This window comes from Lepisosteus platostomus, chromosome 3 (genome assembly GCF_059453375.1).
Source record: "Lepisosteus platostomus isolate fLepPlt1 chromosome 3, fLepPlt1.hap1, whole genome shotgun sequence".
In the NCBI taxonomy this organism is placed as follows: domain Eukaryota; kingdom Metazoa; phylum Chordata; class Actinopteri; order Semionotiformes; family Lepisosteidae; genus Lepisosteus; species Lepisosteus platostomus.
Window position 1 is genome coordinate 65,614,836 of NC_142613.1, and position 19,521 is coordinate 65,634,356.

The 19,521-nt window shown below is 35.4% G+C and overlaps 1 protein-coding gene across 2 annotated transcripts in view; it reads left to right on the forward strand.

Annotated features, from left to right (window-relative positions):
* Positions 1–19,521, forward strand: part of dlgap2a (discs, large (Drosophila) homolog-associated protein 2a) — a 416,982-nt gene that overhangs the window by 362,010 nt on the left and 35,451 nt on the right. For both annotated transcript variants that reach the window (XM_088626474.1, XM_088626475.1), the window contains one exon: positions 11,472–11,531. In XM_088626474.1, coding sequence (XP_088482600.1) covers positions 11,472–11,531 — 60 coding nt within the window. The remainder of the gene's footprint in view (positions 1–11,471; positions 11,532–19,521) is intronic.

A 19,521-nucleotide genomic window follows, 5' to 3' on the forward strand; every position in this document is an offset into this window, starting at 1 on the left:
AAATTATGGAAAATAATTCCATTAAGCATTTCCACATCATGAACATCTTACTGAAAAATCACTGTCTCGGGTAATGTATTTTCTATATTTGTTCCAGCCGCAGTGGTGCTGTTACCTCCTGGAATTATGTTATATTTCATGGATATTATTCTTTAGACAGATGCCTCCTTATCCTGAGATACTGTACTAATCATACTTCATAAAATGTTTAAAAAGTATTTTTAAAATGCACTGAAGCAATGTAATGTTTGTCCAGTAAATATAAGCATTTTATTAATCTCAACCTGTCCCTTTGCAGTTTACAAGCTGACAAATCTTCTTACTCTAATATAGACCATAAAAAGAGTAAATATTTTCAGACACTGAGTATCAAAATCAGCTAAATAATATTCATTAGTTCTAAATGTCACTCTTCAGTTCTCTTGAGCAATATACTGTATATATATTCAAATATTACAATTACTGAAGCAAATTTCTAAAGCATCTTTTTCTTAGTTCGGTCAGTTACCTCAATCTTATCTTGTTCATAAAATGTTCCACCTTGAAATTCAACTACCAAATAAAAAAAAACTATCCAGTGTAGTTAAATAATAAAACTGAAGTAGCTATCAAACCATCGTCATAAGGAACAGGTAAAGTTTTATTCCGTGCTGAACTGAAAAGAAAAGAGACAATGTTTTGGCTGTGGAGCCTGAATTTCATGTTTCGGTTCAACATTTTGAACCCTTTGACCATACGGCGGATGATTATTTTTGTGTTTATGTCATTTTAATACTTTATTAATATATTACCTTTATAAAGGTAATTTTCCACCTCTTATTTCAAGTGTTACTAATATACAGAAGATATAGACAGGACCAAGCAGTGATTTCTAAATTTCAGGCAGAAAATAAAAAGAAAGAGGTGACACTCCTGAAAAGAGCTCCATAGCTGAAAAGTTCTGTTTTTTATTCTTATGTTTATTTTATTCTTATTTAATCTTGGAATTAACCTCAAACTGTCCCTTTGCAGCTCACATGCTGACAAATCTTCCTGCTCTAATATAGTCAGTGCTTATTTTTTTATTAATTTTACTGTTTTTTAATTTTATCAGAGAAGAGCATGAGCATTTTAGTTCAATGAAATTTATGTTTTAATTTGGGGATGTAATGTTACCAGTGAACATTCAAAGACAAAGAGACACACAGCAGTTGGTTAAAGGTGCTTTGGTTGCATTAAATTAGTGTTGTGATTTCGACAGTCATCTTCCAGCAAAACAACTAATTAATCTTCCAGGAAAGTGACCAAAATGTCTTCATAGTCCATTTCCACATATATATATAGCCTATAATTTTTCTTTACTTCCTGTCTGATATATAAGATATACTGTAATAAGTTCCCGTTAATAAATCTCAATATAAATCTCAATTATGTATTTATTACATGAGTTTTATAACCTAGAGAGTGAAGATTTTTTACTCTTTATGTAGTGTTTTATGAGGAAAGACAAAACTGTGAATACTATTATGTCAAATCAATATACTGTAATAATACCTTAATAATCTAATGTTATAATTCTAATGAAAATAATGGATTGAAATACTGGAGTTTATTGCAAGGTATGTTCATCGCCTTTAATATAAAGAGGCTTCCAAGAAATAGAAAAATAATTTGAACTTGACTACAATTAATAACTTTTATCACTTAAAGACAGATTTCAGTACAATGCAGTAGTTTTAGCATTAGCATTTACAAAAATACATAATCAGAGCTTCTGATTTTTAGTCTTTGCCCTTGGATTTCTACAATGCTTTATCATAAACATACTAATCAGGAAACAGTCATAATATACAGGGTTTACGGTTGTCTTTTAATAATGGGTGGGTTTTATTTTCTTTTTCACAAACATATAAAATAATACAAGATACTGTATACTGTAGAAGGCCAAAATTGTATAACGATGTGTACAAGGTTTCAATAAAATGACCCTTCTTCATAGGTGTGGATGTGGTACCTCAAATTATTGTTTTTTAGTTACACTTTGATTAGTTCTCTTTAAAACGGGACACTCCCATTTGCGTAGCTCTTATAAGAAATAGCCCAATTGGAAAACTGCTGGGGTGGCACAGGGCTGGGTTCAATTCTGGCCCCGGAGCAACTACTGTACCTATGTGGAATTTGTGTGTTCTCCCCATGTTTGTGTGGGTTTCCTACGGGTGCTCCAGTTTTCTCCAAAAGTCATCCTGATAGGGTCACTGGCTTCTGGGAAAAATGTCCCTGGTGTGAGTACAGTATGTGTGTGTTTGTGTCTGTTTCTGGCCTGTGATGGACTGGTGTCCTGTCCAGGGTGTGTCCTGCATTGTGACTCTGGCTCACCTACAGTACAACCCTGAAGTGGATTTAGAACTTAGGAAATGGATAGAGAGATGGAAAGGCTCTGTAGCAGTTACTAACAATCCATGCAGCCTACAGTAATTAACATTTTTTCTTTATAAATGTACTGTACAGTACTCTAGAAGGACAGAGGAAGAATCAGAAATGTTTTAAAAACATGTTTTTAAAACAAAAGAATTGAGAAGTATCTAGTTTTGACACAATCTTTTCTGGTAGATGGGGTACTCATCTAGAAAAGTGACAACCATCTTATTTGACATGAATTACAACATAACTGTAATTTAACAACCATCCACTTTCACTGAATGTAATTTCAGAATAATAATTTCATTGATTTACTGATGGCTGTATACTAAATATTTATGTAAAAGAGCTTCACACTCCAGAATGTCTGTCATGTTGAATGATAAATACGTTTTAAAACATTATTTTCACTTTTTATGGAAAATGTTCATTTTTTTACTGTACAGTTTTAAATATAGTACTAAAAAAAATGCAAGCTGCATTCAGGGACATCACCACTGTATGTTTATATGTATACAACTCAAAACATTTTTTTTTGTTCTTCTTTAACAGAAAAGGGACAAAAAAGTTTATTTTCAACATTATTTTGAAAAAAAAAACTTTCTGCTCTGTAGAGCTATGGTTAGCTACTGTACAAGTTAGTCTGCTACACTAGGAGATTCAAATTGTTTAAAGCATGCTTTATGTTAGGCTTTGCAATTTTCTCATATACATCATACATGCATAGCATTTTCCATCACATTCTGTAGCCCTTCTTTACTTGCTTTCAACTCCTATTGAAATTCCAATTAGTATTTATGAATTACTTGCAAATGTACAAAACGTTTATACACATGCTTAGTATAATATCAGAATTAAATGAACACTCCTAAATCACAGTATTAGCAATATGTACAGTATTCATTGCAAACAAAATAACTATTAAATTTTAAAATCCAGTACTTGATAATGGGTTTCTATTGAAAAGGATTTAATAGTACAATATTTGTTATTTCATCCTTCTGCAGACTTGTTCCCTGAAGTGGTAAAGCACAGAACTGAGATATTGTCAAATGTCTACCTTGTCTAAACGTTGATCAAAGTTTTCAGTCATACCATGATCATGTTTGCTTTAATAGAACAGGGGCCAGATCATCTGTTTGACATTTGGATAGTTTTTGTGTTTCAAGGTGAAAATGTTTCAGAATAAAATAAAATATTCACCCCAAACATATCCTATAGAGTTAATCATCAAATACTGTTACAGTATGTCCATCTTAATGTCACAGACACTAAAAAGGTGCTCATGCTTTGTTCTTATCATTATGTTCCATAATGTTCCATTATGATATCAGCTATGAAATGCATAATTATATCAATAGCTGCAGTTAACTGTTTAAAACTGTTTATTCTGAGTTATGGGGTATTATTGTACAGTATTATAGCAGGGAACCAAATGCATTTATTGAAAATGCATTTATTTGCAAAATACATTTTTATTTTCCAATGTAATTAAAAGAAAGCCAATATATTGCTGTTGGTGAATATTTTCAGATAAAAAGAGACTTAAATATTTGAAGGAAATATGATTCATTCAGGTTTTTGTCTTCAGGATACTTTGTTCCACTTTCAAATGCTGATCAGGTATATTAAGTTGTTTTACTCTGGCATTCATAATATTCATTCATTCATTATATTAACTTCATTTATGTTATACTTGAGGCACAGCGCCGGGACACTGGTTTCAGTTCTCAGGCTGCTATCTGTGTGGAGTTTGTATGTTCTCCCCGTGTTCATGTGGGTTTTCTCCAGGTGCTCTAGTTTCTTCTCAAAGTCCAAAGACATACTGTACTGCCAGGTCAATTGGCTTTGGGAAAAACTGGCTCTTGTGTGAGCATGTGTGTGTCTGTGCCCTGTATACAAAAACAAAAACAAAACTGAGAAGTATTTGGTTTTGACACAACCTTTTGCAGTAGAAGTGTTTCTCATCTAAAAACAGTGACAACCATCTTATTTGACATGAATTAACAACATTACTGTATTTTAACAGCATCGGCAAAAGCAATGATTTATTGCTGTAAATTCATCTGTAACTAATACCCAAGAAATACATTTTGCTGACCCTATGAATCACCCACTTTCATTAAATGTAACTAATTTTACTGATTTACTGAAGGCTTACTCAGGCTGCTATCTGTGTGGAGTTTGTATGTTGTCCTTGTGTTCATGTGAGTTTTCTCTGGGTTTCCTCCCAAAGTCCAAAGACATACTGCCAGGGCAGTTAGCCTTTAGGAAAATTGACCCTTGTGTGAGCATGTCTGATTCTGTGCCCTGTGATGATCTGGTGTCCTGTCTAGGGTGTACCCTGCCTCACACCCTTTGCTTGCCAGGATAACCTCCAGCTCCCCCTCGACCCTGTAATGAGTGTAGACATCAGAAAATGGGAGGTGTGACCTTCCTCACATATCAAATTGCACATCTTACAAGACCGAACCTTAAAGAGTTTAACCGACTTAGTGTATGTCTTGCGGTAGTTACTGTATGTCTTAGCTTTAATGGACAATTCTGTTGCTAATTATATACATGTCATGTACCACACAAATTTGCTTTGTGATAACCTTAACTTAGCTGTGCCTTTGAAATATTAAAATTAGAACAATTTGCATTGTCAGATGTGGGCTATTATGTGTTACATCTATAGACAATCGATTGTATTATTTTTATACTTGAGATATTTTCAAAATACTGTGCTATCTTCAATCATCTTTAAATCTGGTTAAGGTGTGAACCATTTTTGCTCTGTCCTAGTGTCCCCTTAAATTTGTGGAATGAAATCCCATAACAAATTCATTTCATGTGCTCTCACTGTTCATAAAAGATTTGAGTTTTGAATCACTAAAATAACAATTTTATAATTGTCTGATTTCGTACCACACTGTGTTAATGGATTTTCTGTTTAAAACTATCCTGTATGTTTTAAGACTCTTCATTTCATATTTGACTAGTTTTCCCATCCCTAAATTATTTGCCTTGTAGAAGTTCCACATTCAAATACCTGGTCTTTCTGTGGTAAGATAACCCTTTGAGTGATATTGAGCAAAATAATACAAGATATTATATCACAAGGTAAGACAGAAGAGCAAAATATTGCTTGAGAGTCTAATTTTTAAAATAAAAAAATAGCATAAATCTGAATTTTAAGATTAAATACAATAACATATTTTAGGATGACTGCTAGAACTTTTGTTGTTGTGTTCTAGTTTCATGAACATCAAAAGGAAAGTCCAATAACACCTGTAGCTTCTTAAGCTTGTAATGAGGGGGATAGGAGCATTGCTGTCATTCTGTCTTTGTCAATAAATTAGCTTTAGCCAAGATACAAGCATTCCCAACAAAACATAGTGCTTCAGCTGTAAAATATATGGCAATGTGTGTAAGAGTAACGCTTTAAGCACAAATCATTCAATAATAAAAATAAGGATTTTTCAGTTTTAGAACATCGGGCCCTGAATATATCAAACATTCAATCCACCTGCCCATCATAAATTACAGATCCTGTTTCCACTGAGCAATAGCAAGAAAGCCAGTGGCAGGTCAAAAATTCCATCAAATACTGGGGTTTGGGATTTTGCTATTGTCTTGGCTGTAGTCATGAAATTTTGATCTCACACATCTCTTTCTCTCTTGGAAGAAGTCATTCAGTTCAGACAAGGCACACGTACTTACACAAATAAAAAGTCTCAGCTCAAAAAGGATTATATAACGTACCTTGTGTTAGGGCACAGGAGTGGAAGAGAGAATTAATAAATAAATAGAGTGCATGTGCATGTAAGAGAATTTGGATACGCATGTGCATACTTGTGTGTTTGTATGCATTTGTGTCTTCAGTCCTGTGTTTAAAACCTAATTAACACTATCTTCTCTGCTATTTAACAAAACAACTGTAATATTCACTATGTCGTAAGTGCAGCATACATACTATATCTAATGACAAACTTATTATTAGGCTTATTAGTGTTTTGGTCTTTGGGTTCAATTCTGGACCTGGGATATCTGTGTGGAGTGTGTATGGTCTCCCTGTGGTTGTAGTTGTTTCCTCTGGGTGCTCTGGTTTCCCCTTCATGATCCTAAGCCACCCTGGTTGATCAAATGCTTTTGTAAAAATTGGCCCTGGTGGGAGTGTGTGTGTCTGTGTCTGTGTGAGCTCTGCAATGGACTGGCGTCCTGTCCAGGCTGTGGCCTTGCGCCTGTTGCTTGCTGAGATAGGCTCCCCCATAACCCTGAATTGGATGAAGAGTTTAGAAAATAGATGCTTGAATTGCTTGGATATGTACAGTACATTTACACCTTACCATCAAAACACCACTTTTCAATAATATATATTTGCAAACAAAAGTGGGCCTTATACTGTACAGAGAATGGATGGACCAAAGAAAATGCTATACTTAATGCTAACGAATAACATTCTGAAGCTCTTTCTCTTTTTAAGCAGCTATAATGAATCATGACACATAATTGGTAATATAACTAGTAATATAACTTAAGAAATTTGACTTGTTATTCCATAGTTTTTATATTTGTTTGTTTTTTCTTTGCTTATGGAGTCATACAAACTTGCAATGGATTGGTCACACATGTCTTAATTTGTTTATGAAGAGACAGATGGATTTTTATGGCCAAAAATGGACAAGCAGACCTCAGTTATGATGGGTTACAAATTAAATTTAATAGCAGGGATTCTGATTTTTGCTTTTTACCCAATTTCACCTCCACCATACCCTAATTGTTTAGTTAAACACAGGTTAAAAATGAAAACCACATGAGATATTTGTGATTCAGATTCAGTGCTGTACAGAAATGTCGGTGTAGCCGACACAAAATAGTGTACGTTGATTAGATAAAAGGTTTCTCTTGAATATTAACTCTTGATCTGTAGTTTGAAAAGAAACTAATTTATCCTGGTGTGCTATTTCCAACAGCAACAGTACAGTGTACAGCCAAGGCACAGAGCAGCTTTGTTTTATTTGCAAAAAAAGGAAAACAGATACTCTGTATAAATCAGGTATAATGAAAAAATACTGTTATTCCGATAGGTATCATTTTAAGTTTAGAGCCATAGGGCTTTAAACATATTTTATCTCTCTTCCCAGCTGTTGGTTTTATAAGCTGTGGGGTATACAATTTCAGTCATGACAGCCACAATGTCTTTTTGTTTTCATTTCTCCTGAACACTAAACTATTTAATTAATCTAATAATTGGATTAACTGAATGAGCCTAATCTTTTATTCCTGTTGTTGTGATGCTGGGGATTTACCGAGACCTACTGTATAATGCTTGCTGGAATGCAGTGTTTTAGTGTCCCAGCCAATCTCATCGCTGCCAAAAACCAGTGAGAGTATTTTGATAGGAGATTCAATCAGTGGCTTAAACAGGCCATAATAAAGTTACATTTTGCTTTTTACTACTCCCACTTTAGCAATTCATATCTGATCCTCCATCACAAAAACAAAAGAAGGGTTGATGTTAACAAATTAATTTCATTTTAAACTTAAAACACAATTTTTACCTGAATGTTACTTCTTTATTGACCATTTTTTCATCGAATAGTTCTACATGATTAAAGACATACTGTATACCAAGATGTTGGAAAGAAAAAATCAGAATCTCTAATTGTAAGGATGTTAAACCAGTTTTCAGTTATTTGTGAATGCATGCATCCTTCTATGACAATTGTGGTTTTATTACACATGTTTTTTTACACATGCTAAATGTACAATATGTCTCCAGTAAAATTCATTTGTTTCTGTAACTGAAGTCTCCTCACCATTGAGGTCACACATCAGCTTTGTAAAAAAATTGTTAAACACATAATTAGCCTCAGAAGATCATAATCTGTCATATTTGTAACAAATAGATTAACCTTTTCATAAGAATAGTGTTGTAACAAATCATGTCAAGTTTGGTGAAGCATACACTATTTGCAATATGATCGGTTAAATGTGGCCTTTGTGCCAATGTACAGTAACTGTTTAAATGCTGCTTATGTACTGTACAGTATATCCATAGTCTTTCATAGATACTGTGGGAATATATTCATCAGACCAGTATCTGAAAGAACTACCGTTGTTTCCAAATACAATTACATTTACAAATCTGACCTGGAGTTTCAAAACTGATATGATTTGGACCAACCTGTTAAACCTCAATTACCATGCTTGTCTTTTAATTTTGTGCTTCTGTGTCCCACTGTGTTTCAAAAAGTTTTAAAATTCCTTTTCTGTATTACTGTATAAATCCAGAACACCATTTTTTCATCTGTCAAGATATGCAGTGCAAAGGAATAGAAGAATTAAAATCCATTGCAATTAGTGTAGTTTCATATTTCACGAGGATGAAGTAATATGAGGAAAAACAAATGTCATCCTGGTCAACATTACAATTTGTTCATTGTCTTTCTTCACAGAAAGGCCCCACTACTGCATCTTTTCATATCATTTTAAGCAACATTTAGGAATTGAAGTCTCCAGCAGCTTTCGCTCAGCTGCACATCACAGCTCATAGAAGCCAGTTCAGATGGGTTAACAGTAACAGTTTACACCGTAAAAATAAGAGCCTCTCCTTCTCGGGGTGATAGTCAGGATGGAACAATGTCTTTCAAAGCAATGACACACTTTGAAAAACAATGGTGGAGGTGTCATTAAACCATCGAGTTATGGCCATGATGTGACAGCTGAGAAACAGAAACAGTGAGAATTGGAATTAAAGAGCCCATTGTACAACGAAAGCACACTCCATGAAAGATGACGGCAACACTAAAGGCTTAATAATATTTTCTTGACAGTGCCCTTCTAGAAAAAAGTGGCCCAAACTTCAATCTGGTGCGAAGATAAGATATTGTTCACCTACTGCAAAGACAGCCTCAGTAATTCCAGCTGATTTTGTGTTATGGTCGTTGTGAAGGAAATTTACATTTTACTGCAGTTTAACGTTGAAGAGAAGAAAAAAAACAGACCAAAGCCAACATGAGAATGGCATTTCGATAACTCTTTATGGTAGCGATTGAGTCATCTTGTCTCTCTCCATAAAGTGTTCTCCGAAACGACATCTGAACCATCTGTCAATGTCAAGTTTGCTCTGTCTTTTTTCATGCAGTATGCTGCTATGTTTTACATTTAAAAGTTTAAAAACGAGAATTTAAAAGAGCCATTACCAATGTAAATAGCTTCAAATACATTTTTCAGTCATGCTTCTTATTATTCATTTTTCATACATTTAGGAATTATTGACATTCAAACCATTCTGGGTGTCTGTTCCACGTCTTTAATGTTAACCCGAATTAAGTTGTTTCTGTTTGTCTTTTCCTCTGTCCAATTTAGCCTTCTTTGTTTAAATTGCAAGAAACTTTGTTTTCTCTCTCCTTGCCTTTTCTTCCTTTCTCTTCCTTTGGTTTCCTTTCCCTGCCTTTAGTATCCTCTTATCTCTTTCCTGTTTCCCTTAACCTCCTTGTATTGTCTACACCTTTTCTTAGATTTGTTGATTAGCTTCATTTTTTTCATTTTTTCTGACTGTTTTATCCAGTATCTTCCATTCTTTTACTTCACAGAAAGCGCATCTTTGGGAAAATGAGTAGCATCGGCCTCCATTGAGCGTGCATAAACAATGGAGCATTACCTTGGTCAGCTAGACTCTTCAGGAGCATTTAACAGCTGGCCAAGAGATGGAGAGACAGGGCCCCAGTTACCCCATTAGCGGCAAAGTGAAGCGAAGACAGCACTCAAAAGTTTTTTTTTTCCTAAACGTTTTTCTAATTTTATTGTTACTTTGTAATTTATTGAGCTTTAAAACACATTTGTCATTCCATTTATATATTATTAACAAAAGAAACACCAGTCTGCTGCTAATCTGTCATTATAAGATTTCATTTGATTGCTTGCATAAAGCCGGTCTTCTTAAATGATACCTAAAGGCCTAAAGCTCTTTTTCTTAAAACTATAAATTATTTTTCAGAGTCAGGTATGCCACACAAGTATCTAATACTTTGTCTCTAAGCATGCTCTCATTTGTGGTACAATAATGCTCTCAACACTGACAAAAGGGATACCCAGTAAGTGAAAATGAAAGATTTGAGTAAAAAGCCTGCTACAGTACATATCTGTCCATTAGCCAGCTTTTACAAATTAGCATCATATATCTATCTTTTTAGATATACAGTACATATCAAACTATACCTTGTGCATACTGTATGTAAATTGTGACTTTATATGTAAATTTACATTGCTCCTAGAAGAGCTGAATTGCGGCTACAAATGCCCAAAATATAAAGAAATCAGCTTAAATTTGGCTTTTGTGTGAAATAAAAAAACATGCAACTTTGAGAAATTACTTATCACACAGTTATCAATTTTAGTTAAATGATTACAGTATTAGCTTTGGGTATCAAGAGAATATCTTCTTGGTCTCAGTTTATATGCATGAAAGAATTGTTTTTATGGAATGCTGTTCTATTTCAACTTTCCACCTCACTATGTAAGGTAAAATAAAAACTACAGTATGTATAAAATACATACAGTATATATACTGTGTTTAGCTCATGTTTAACAAATATATGAAACCCTACATGACAGGATAAGCTTGCATGAACAATTCTGATTTTCCATTTCTTTTCATTAAAGTGCTATTTAAAAATCAAAATGTATTTAACAAAGCATTTTTTTTCTTTTCGTGTTAGCTAGATGCCTAGGTTGTTATTTTGCTTTGCCATCTTTGAAGAAGTATCAACCGTGTTCTAACTTTCCCATATTTTCACATTTTTTGTTGTTGACATAATGACAGAGCTGTAAACACAGGGATTGGGGAGGGGCAAAACTTTTCAATTACCAAAATATCGAATGCAAACATCACACTGAAACAGCCAGACTTCTAAAAACTTACCACGAACAGCAGAGGATAAATATTTAAATGTCATTTGAAGCTATTTACACTTTTATAGAGTTGATAAGTATATTTGTGCATTTGGGGGGTGTCTGGGTAATACTGTCATAAGTCATGATTCTTCGAACTGCTAATTGACAATAGATATTACCCACTTTTTCAGGAATCCAGTTCCGACTTCCCTCTGCCTGTAATCTGGATCGGACGCCTCAGCAGCCTGCAGGTACTTCCAGCATATGCTCTCTGTCAGCCTTGAGACTTTAATGGAATCATGCAATGCCATGTTAAGATATTCCTTTGCTTTGTGTATGTGTGTTTTTCCCTTTGTCTATACAGCATGTGTGTCTTTATGTGCTGCTAGAGGGATCAAAGTTAGCAGCAGACATAAAAAGGACAAATACTGGTAATTCCTATAGTGTACAATGAAAGGGCTGTATATCATAACGTAATTGATAGTAGGGTGGTGACTAAGGATCTGTGCGTGTGGCTGGAAGGTTGCCGGTTTGTATCCTGCAGCCGGCAGAGGAATCCTACTCTGTTGGGTCCCTGAGCAAGGCCCTTAACCCCAACTGCTCCAGGGGTGCTGTACAAATATATGAGAAATATATTTCATGAAATGATTGATTCTATTTCAGTAAGGTCATTCATTACAAAAGCTTATGATGTTACAGTAAGTCATGTTTGCCAGTTATCAAGTGAGTTGAGAGGCGGGTACTATTCAGATCAGACTGATCTTTCCTAGTGCTGAAGGGAAAGCCAATTAATAATAAACACTGTATGAAGAACATTTAGGACCTGGGTACAGATGCTGCTGCCTCTGTACACCACCTTGCCTCTTGTGAAGATATTTGTTACTTCTAACTCTTAGACTTAGACCCACAGCTGTGTCACTTCTTTCTATGTGACATATCATTCAACAAACAGTTTAGGAGAGAAAAACCATGTCCTTAAAAACCATGTATCATAAAAAGGGTGTGTCGTGTAGCACGGGATCTCAGCAGCTAGGCGATTACAGAAAGTACCCTGGTACCCTATAGTATAGTACCCTATAATTCATCATCCATGAAATATGCATCCCACCTTATCTCAATAAGCTGATAAATTTGATAAGGAAGGTGACTCCATTGCTAAAAATCCTCATATAATTGTACATTTGCTGTTATTGAAGTTTTCTGAAGTGGAATAGAATTCTTAAACTCAAGCTCATAAATGAAAAAAAAACACCTGGTGCAGCTAGGTTTTAATGACTAGTTCCTGAAGGGACCCCACTGCTTTCAATTAACTCTTTTGCAATTTCACTGCACCTCACGATTTCTCCTTGAGCAGCTCTGTAACAAGTCTATTGATTTGTCACGAGCAAACAGTTCTCTTGCAGGTAATGTAGATTAGGAACAGCCTGCGAATTGACAATGTATCCCCTGTGAGAGAGAAGAGTAAATAGAAACGCATGACTTCTGTTTAAGTAAAAACTGTGCTGCTATCTGCCTGCCTGCCTTTAAATGTTTTCAGTATTGCCTGCTTGGACAACAGAGGTACTGTATTTAACATAGTGAGCAGAGCTAATTTTAGCTGGGGTGATTCATACAATCCATCTGGCGAACAATGCTGACTGTTGAGTCATTCGTTTTAAAGCTTTTCTGTACATAAGTTCAGGGTAGTAAATGTACTATCCTACAGTAGCTAAGGTATCGCAAGCTAGTGATTGTGAATTCTTTGTACAAATTGTAGGATGTTCCCTGTGTTGCTCACCTCTTTTCTTAATGTACCTATATTAGAGAGGAACATACAGTACTACAGAAATAACACCTTCTTTCCTGCAGGAACAGATATACAGTGCCGGATTTTCCATTGGGCACTGCAAGCACAGTGCCTGGGGCCTACGAAATTGTTAGGGCCAACGAAGGAGGGAAACACTAGTGACTAACGAAAAACGAGCTAAAACAACATGCCTGCGATCGACTCTAGGTGCTCCAAATCCATAATCATACGCTGTCTAGCGGCTGTTCTAGAAACTAGAAGTATCGGAGCGATGGTCGCTCGACTCACTCCATCAATCACGTGGTTTAGCATTAGAATAGTGTAGTGCTGCACCTCTCCTTAGCTATGCGCCCACAAGGCAGGCTGGGGGCAGCTGCCGGGACTTTCATTTTTTTCCCTAGTCATGAGTGATGTACAATATAACACCTGTTTTCTTTCAACATTACACTATATATTCACACCCAAATAAAAACGAAGTTGAATCAGAAAGAGCTTTGTAATCACAGCCTGTAGGATATTTTAGCGAGTTACCTGCCAGGCAGGGTGCAATAAAACAAATGTCATCTGAAGTTTCTGAAGTAAAAACTTATCGAGATTAAACCTAAGGTCACCGAGACTCATGCTGTTGTCGGTAAATGAACTCCTATTAAGTCCCGGGTAAACTTCAGATTTGAAGGTGCTTGATTTAGAGACAGGGCTAAGGGTTGGATCCAAACAGGTTACTGCTTACAGCTGTGCTGCCAACAAGAGCTGCTTTGGAGCAGCTTAAATCTAAAAATACACACTGCTTCCTTCGAATTTCTAGATGGTATTTTGATGGCAGGAGGCTGGTTATCCTCTCTAAAAGATATATATAGTTTTTATTTTTTCTTATTTTTATGCATCTTCTCTGTGTCCATTTTACAGAGCAGAAAATAGAAATGTGAACTACTGCTTTTGACAAGTAGAACAACGCCTGCTAGAAGGTTCAGAATTTGCATGGTGAAAAGCACGTCAGGGAAATGTGCACTGTTGCAGTGCATGCTGCTGTATGGATACAGGTCAATGATACTTTCGTTCATTAGAATCAAGAATTGATAACACTGTCAGACAGGTTGTACTTAATTTGCTGACACGCATGCTTTGCTTTGTTATTTTTTAGATAGAAAGTTCATCATCAGGGTGTGCAACGTTCAAAATTAAATTTATAACAGAAACGTGTGTATCACCTGCTTGTATTGCAATACAGATCAATGCATGTGTTGTTACTTCAGTTAAAATATGCACACTTTGTTAGGCAAATGCTTTACAAAATATATTTGAAAGCACCACCATTACATTTTTTAAGAAATAACACTCAAACCTATATAAAGCAGGATAGCATAGTCTGTAGACTCATAACTGGTGGATTCAAGCCTTCTCTGCAAACACTGCTATTGTATCAGGATTGAAGTACTTCACCATGATTGTACCAATTCACCTACCTGTGTGAATGGGGACCAACACTTTGCTGGGGATAGGCTCTATGATTTACTCATCCAGGGGACAGTCGTGTGCTCTCTGTTCACTTAACATCATGGAAACCAGCACGATGAACAATAAGAACCTGTGGCTTAAATGTGGAAATTAACTACCAATATATAATTTACAGCTAATAAAGTAGACAAAGTTTGGATGGCTTCTGTCTGCTTATACTGTTATGCACTATTTTGGTCTGTTACGTGGCAATTTTATGTGTTAGCTCTATAAAACATAGTCATATTAGGAATACATTACAACCTGTTGAATTCATATATTAATTATAATGCAATCGTATGTGGTGAAATCAGGCACATGTTTAAAGGAAGAAGTTATTAGCATGGGGGATTTTAATTTTCTGAACACAGACTGGGAAAAACCTATCATGGATACCACAGATGAAAATGAACTGTTAGACAACGCTAACATTTATTTGGCTTACTCAGCTTATCAGAGCACCTACTACAGGTATATGAAATGACCTTATTGATCTTGTGTTTCCAAACAATGAAGATAAACGGAAAACAGACATCTGAGACCCCTGTTGGAACTGTTATCATAACAAGGAATGTAGGGAGAACCCAAAAGGCTATGAGAGAACCTGAGCTCTTAAAGGCATTCACAAAGCTGCTGACTAAGTCAGTCCGGTGGGCTTCTTCTGAAACAACAGGGAAATACCACTCAGAGGACACAAGTTAAAACTGTATGGAAGTGATTTCAAAATTATAATACGAGACACTTTTTTGCACAAGAGTAGAGGGGTTGCAGTAGAAGCTACACAGTTTTGTTGTTAATGTTGATACCTTGACTTGATTTCTAGAATTGTATCCTCTGATAAATCAGCAACTAGCAACCAGATGGTCTCCTCTTGTTTATAATCTGCCTCACATTCTTATGTAGAATCTGGCATAGTGTGTAAGCTAGTTTACAAGTTTGCAGATACAAATTCAAAAAGATTCAGACAGAATTTAAAACTGCCAAGAAATATGGCCTGCAGTAAGACCGCTTTAAAAATACTATAATGTATATGACTTTGGTCACCACATTACAAAAATTAAGTATATACTGTGTACAGTAAATACTGTATGTGTTCTGGAATCTGTCCAGAGATTGACCAGGTGCACTCCTGCATAGAATCTACTCTGACATTGTAAAAAATATATTTTTAGAGTTTGACAGAGAAGACCTCAGGGGGTTTTCACAAAGACAAGGAGACAAGTGGGAACAAATGGAAAGGGCATTTAGAACTGAGGACAGGAGCACTTCTTTTGAAAAAGATTTTAGGAGCCTTTAGAGCTACTCCGCCAGTATGTCCAATGTGACATGATTGCTCCTTTCCAGAAACAGCAGAACTTATTTTTTTGGCTAACTTTATTTCATATTAATCAAAGTCTCCAAAAAACATGATCAAAATAACTCAAACATGATCACAATACTATTATACACACAAGCAGCCAATATTAAGTATTGTAGTTAATCCATCACATTTACTGTAACTCTCAAATGCAAGGGACTGTTGTCAAGAGTTCCTTACTGCAAACATCATTTTTATTATTTCTACAAATTCATAAAGCTGAAATGCTACTTTTTACACTATAAAAATAGATTTTTGTGAATTATTTATTTCCTTAGAACAGGATCGAATTTCTGTGGAAAATGCATTTCTGAATGATTAAGGGAGAATATTGAAAAAAGTACAGTGAACAGTGAAACGTCAAAGTGTTCTGCACAATATTTATATAAGATATTAATTTAACTTTTATTTATTTTTTAGATTAAATAGGCACAGATACAGTACCTGTGTAACTCTTTTACATTCAAGGCTTATTGGCTTATTGGCTTCATCCCATCCCTCAGTGGAAACAGTTTAGGTTTGATTGGCTACTCTGCATTGTGCCCAAAAAGGTTTAAACCTGAATTGTCCCCCAAAAGATAATCCCCACTATGACAGAATTGGTTATGGCACTGCAGAGAGCAGGCTCTGAGCTCATAGCTTTTCCTCATTATAGTACTTTTGCTAATAGTAGTTCCCAATGGAATGCACATCACTGGATACAGATCTTAAATAAAAATCAAAAGAATTTACAGTATCACGAGTAAGCCATTTTTATCTTAAAAAACTCTGGAGCGAGTCACCAACTTTTTCCCCCTGCCAAATTCAATACAATATTAGAGGTCTTTAACTTCATCTTAAATGTAAATATTTTAAATGTAGAAATAAAACATCCTTTTGGTCATAGAGTTATTATTCACATACTGTAGTGATTAAAGTAAATGACTGTTCAAAAACACCTACGTTCATTGCCAGTATATTCTTATATACACGGTCAAATGTTTGATCTTTAAGTGTTTTATGAATGCCCTTTTTGAGGTACAGAGAGTCTTTTAAAGGGCATTGTCTCTTTGCACAGAGGCACTTGAAATTCAACATTATTATTACTACTTTGGGAAAACACAATTTTACCACCAAAACAAATGTGCATGTTGTTGCCTGGGAGACAGCATGGAATTCTTGATTGAAAACCCTGAAATACAATATGTTAAGACATTTATATGATATTTTTGAAATCTTTCTTACAAATATTCTATGCAGTGAGATCCCAGCGCGGTTTCATAGATCAGGTCAAACTTTCGGAAGTTACTAAGAGTAGTAAAATATAATTTGATCTAAAAATATCATATTTAAAATAAAAGGCCGATAGTTATTTAATTTTTCGATGAGGCTTCTTCATGTGTCAGAACACCCTATGAAAAAGATGTTTGTATCTTTACATTTTCTTAATTTCTGGTAGAATTCACAGTTTTAAGAAATTTATTTCCACAAGTGGAACACTGACAGCCCTCTCAGCAAATAATTAGCCAAATCAAAATGTGTTTAAAGGCTAGGTTGCAATTACTATTTAATTTCAGAATTCTGACAAGGCAATGAATTAAATGTTATGTTAGTCTTTAATGTACTGTAGGTTTTGAGGAAGACTCTGCCTTATGGTTTGTCAAACTATGGTTTGTTGAAAACTCTGCAACCAGGATTCTGCAATTAGAATGGTGAAGGTTCACATGTGCGTTCATCAGATTCAGGACTGAAAGACTAACAATAATGCATGAGCAAATCACAGTGACTGTTTAGAACAGGCTGTCAGAAATTAAGAAGGTTCCTTTTTGGTCTCTGGAAAACACATACAGAAAAAGAAAAAAAGAGAATATCGCCTTTAACAATGTTACCTTATCAAATCCTGAGAGAGTATACTGTACATTAAATACTCATTGAAAAAAATAAAATTCTGTACAAAGTGGATACAAATATATACAAATTCACCTTATTGGTACCAGTATGTTTAATGTCACGCTAAACTTTGCCTTGGTTTACTGTAGGTTGTGCAACAAAGTTCCCTTCTGGTCAGTCATTTACTGTAATTCTTCCTTAAAGTCTTAATTGCTTCTGCAGTTTGTTAGGCCTCCTCCGTTCCTTCTGCCATCTCAGGGGGCATCACACACTCACCACCCACCTTAGAGATTTGGCCACCGCTGAGCTTCATGACTCCAAGGAGAGCTACCCATTGGGCGAGATCCCTAGCTAAATTTAAACGCAGTCTTCTTTCAAGCAAGCTTCTGGGTTTGTTTAAAGAGATACTGTATGGATCCTTAAAAATACTGTATATGTTCTTGCTCTTTTGTTGGTGCGATGTTGATGGAAAGAAGTGCACTATCTATACGTCTTGTGAAATAGTACAGTTCCTCCTCTCAGATGTTTGTGACAGTCATACTTATTTTCAACAGTATTATTCATTAATACGTCAATGACATGTTTGTGCCAGCTGTTTTCTATAAAGTACATGCTGGTTCAACACAGACTAGAGCTATGTACTGTAGAAAGTACTGTATACTGTATATCACTCTGGGCTCCATATACATGACTGAGAACTAGTAAAATAAAAAACATACAGTATTGCTCTTGTACTACAGAAATGTATATACACCCTCTCTTTCACTTTGTGGGAGAGCTTATCCCAGGCATAGACTACAATGGAGGCTGTTCTAAATCTAGAGAAATGCTGCTGGAACTGGTGACAGTTTTAACTACTGGGTAATGAGCAGCAGATGAGATTGACATATAAAGTTATTTCCAGCCAATTGTTAAATACAATAATGCCACTGTATATAACTTAATTTGGCTGGCAATTGTACCCAAAGCATAATACATTTGTGTCTGTTTATACAACAGGAAATTGTACCGGATTAATCATAGTGACCTTGCCCACGAGCACACTTGAAGCACCTCACCCAAAACCTACCAGTTCTAATGGATCTAGTTGTCATTATCTTCTGCAGGATGTGATTAGTGGGGCAGTTAATCTGGACAGTCATTGGTCCTGGATCCTTTGCAAATTCTGGCCAAGCTGTGGTAGGCTGGCAATTAGAGTTCGCATCTGTTCCTTTCGATTAAGCAAAACTTAAGCCAACACATGGCAAAGGCCTTCAAAAATGCTCTTAAGAGTTGCCCAGTCCACAACCCATGGGTCCTAAGCACCCAATACGGATCCATTCAGTGCTATTACATGGTCAATCTGCAACAGGATTGTAAATCCGCAGGACTGGAAACTGAAATTGAAGTTAATATATTTGATGAATCAACACTTGCTCATAAACTTCAGTGTTAGACAAATGAAAAATATGACCCATTTTGCTTCAAACACCAGAACAAAAGGTCAACTTCAGTCGCCTTCCACTAGATCCATTAAAATCCTACAGTTAAAGGTCAAAAAAACAGCATAGCATCTGAACAGGTTCATAATTTGTGCTTTAGATTATCTGAAATATCTGAAAGAGTTGGTGCTCATAATTCATTCGTGTGATTGTGCAGTTCGGTACTGTGGTTTATATTTATATTTATAAATACTGTACTTAAGTATGTGCAGATATAATTGCTGTTAAAGCTCTTTCACTTTTCACTCATAGAT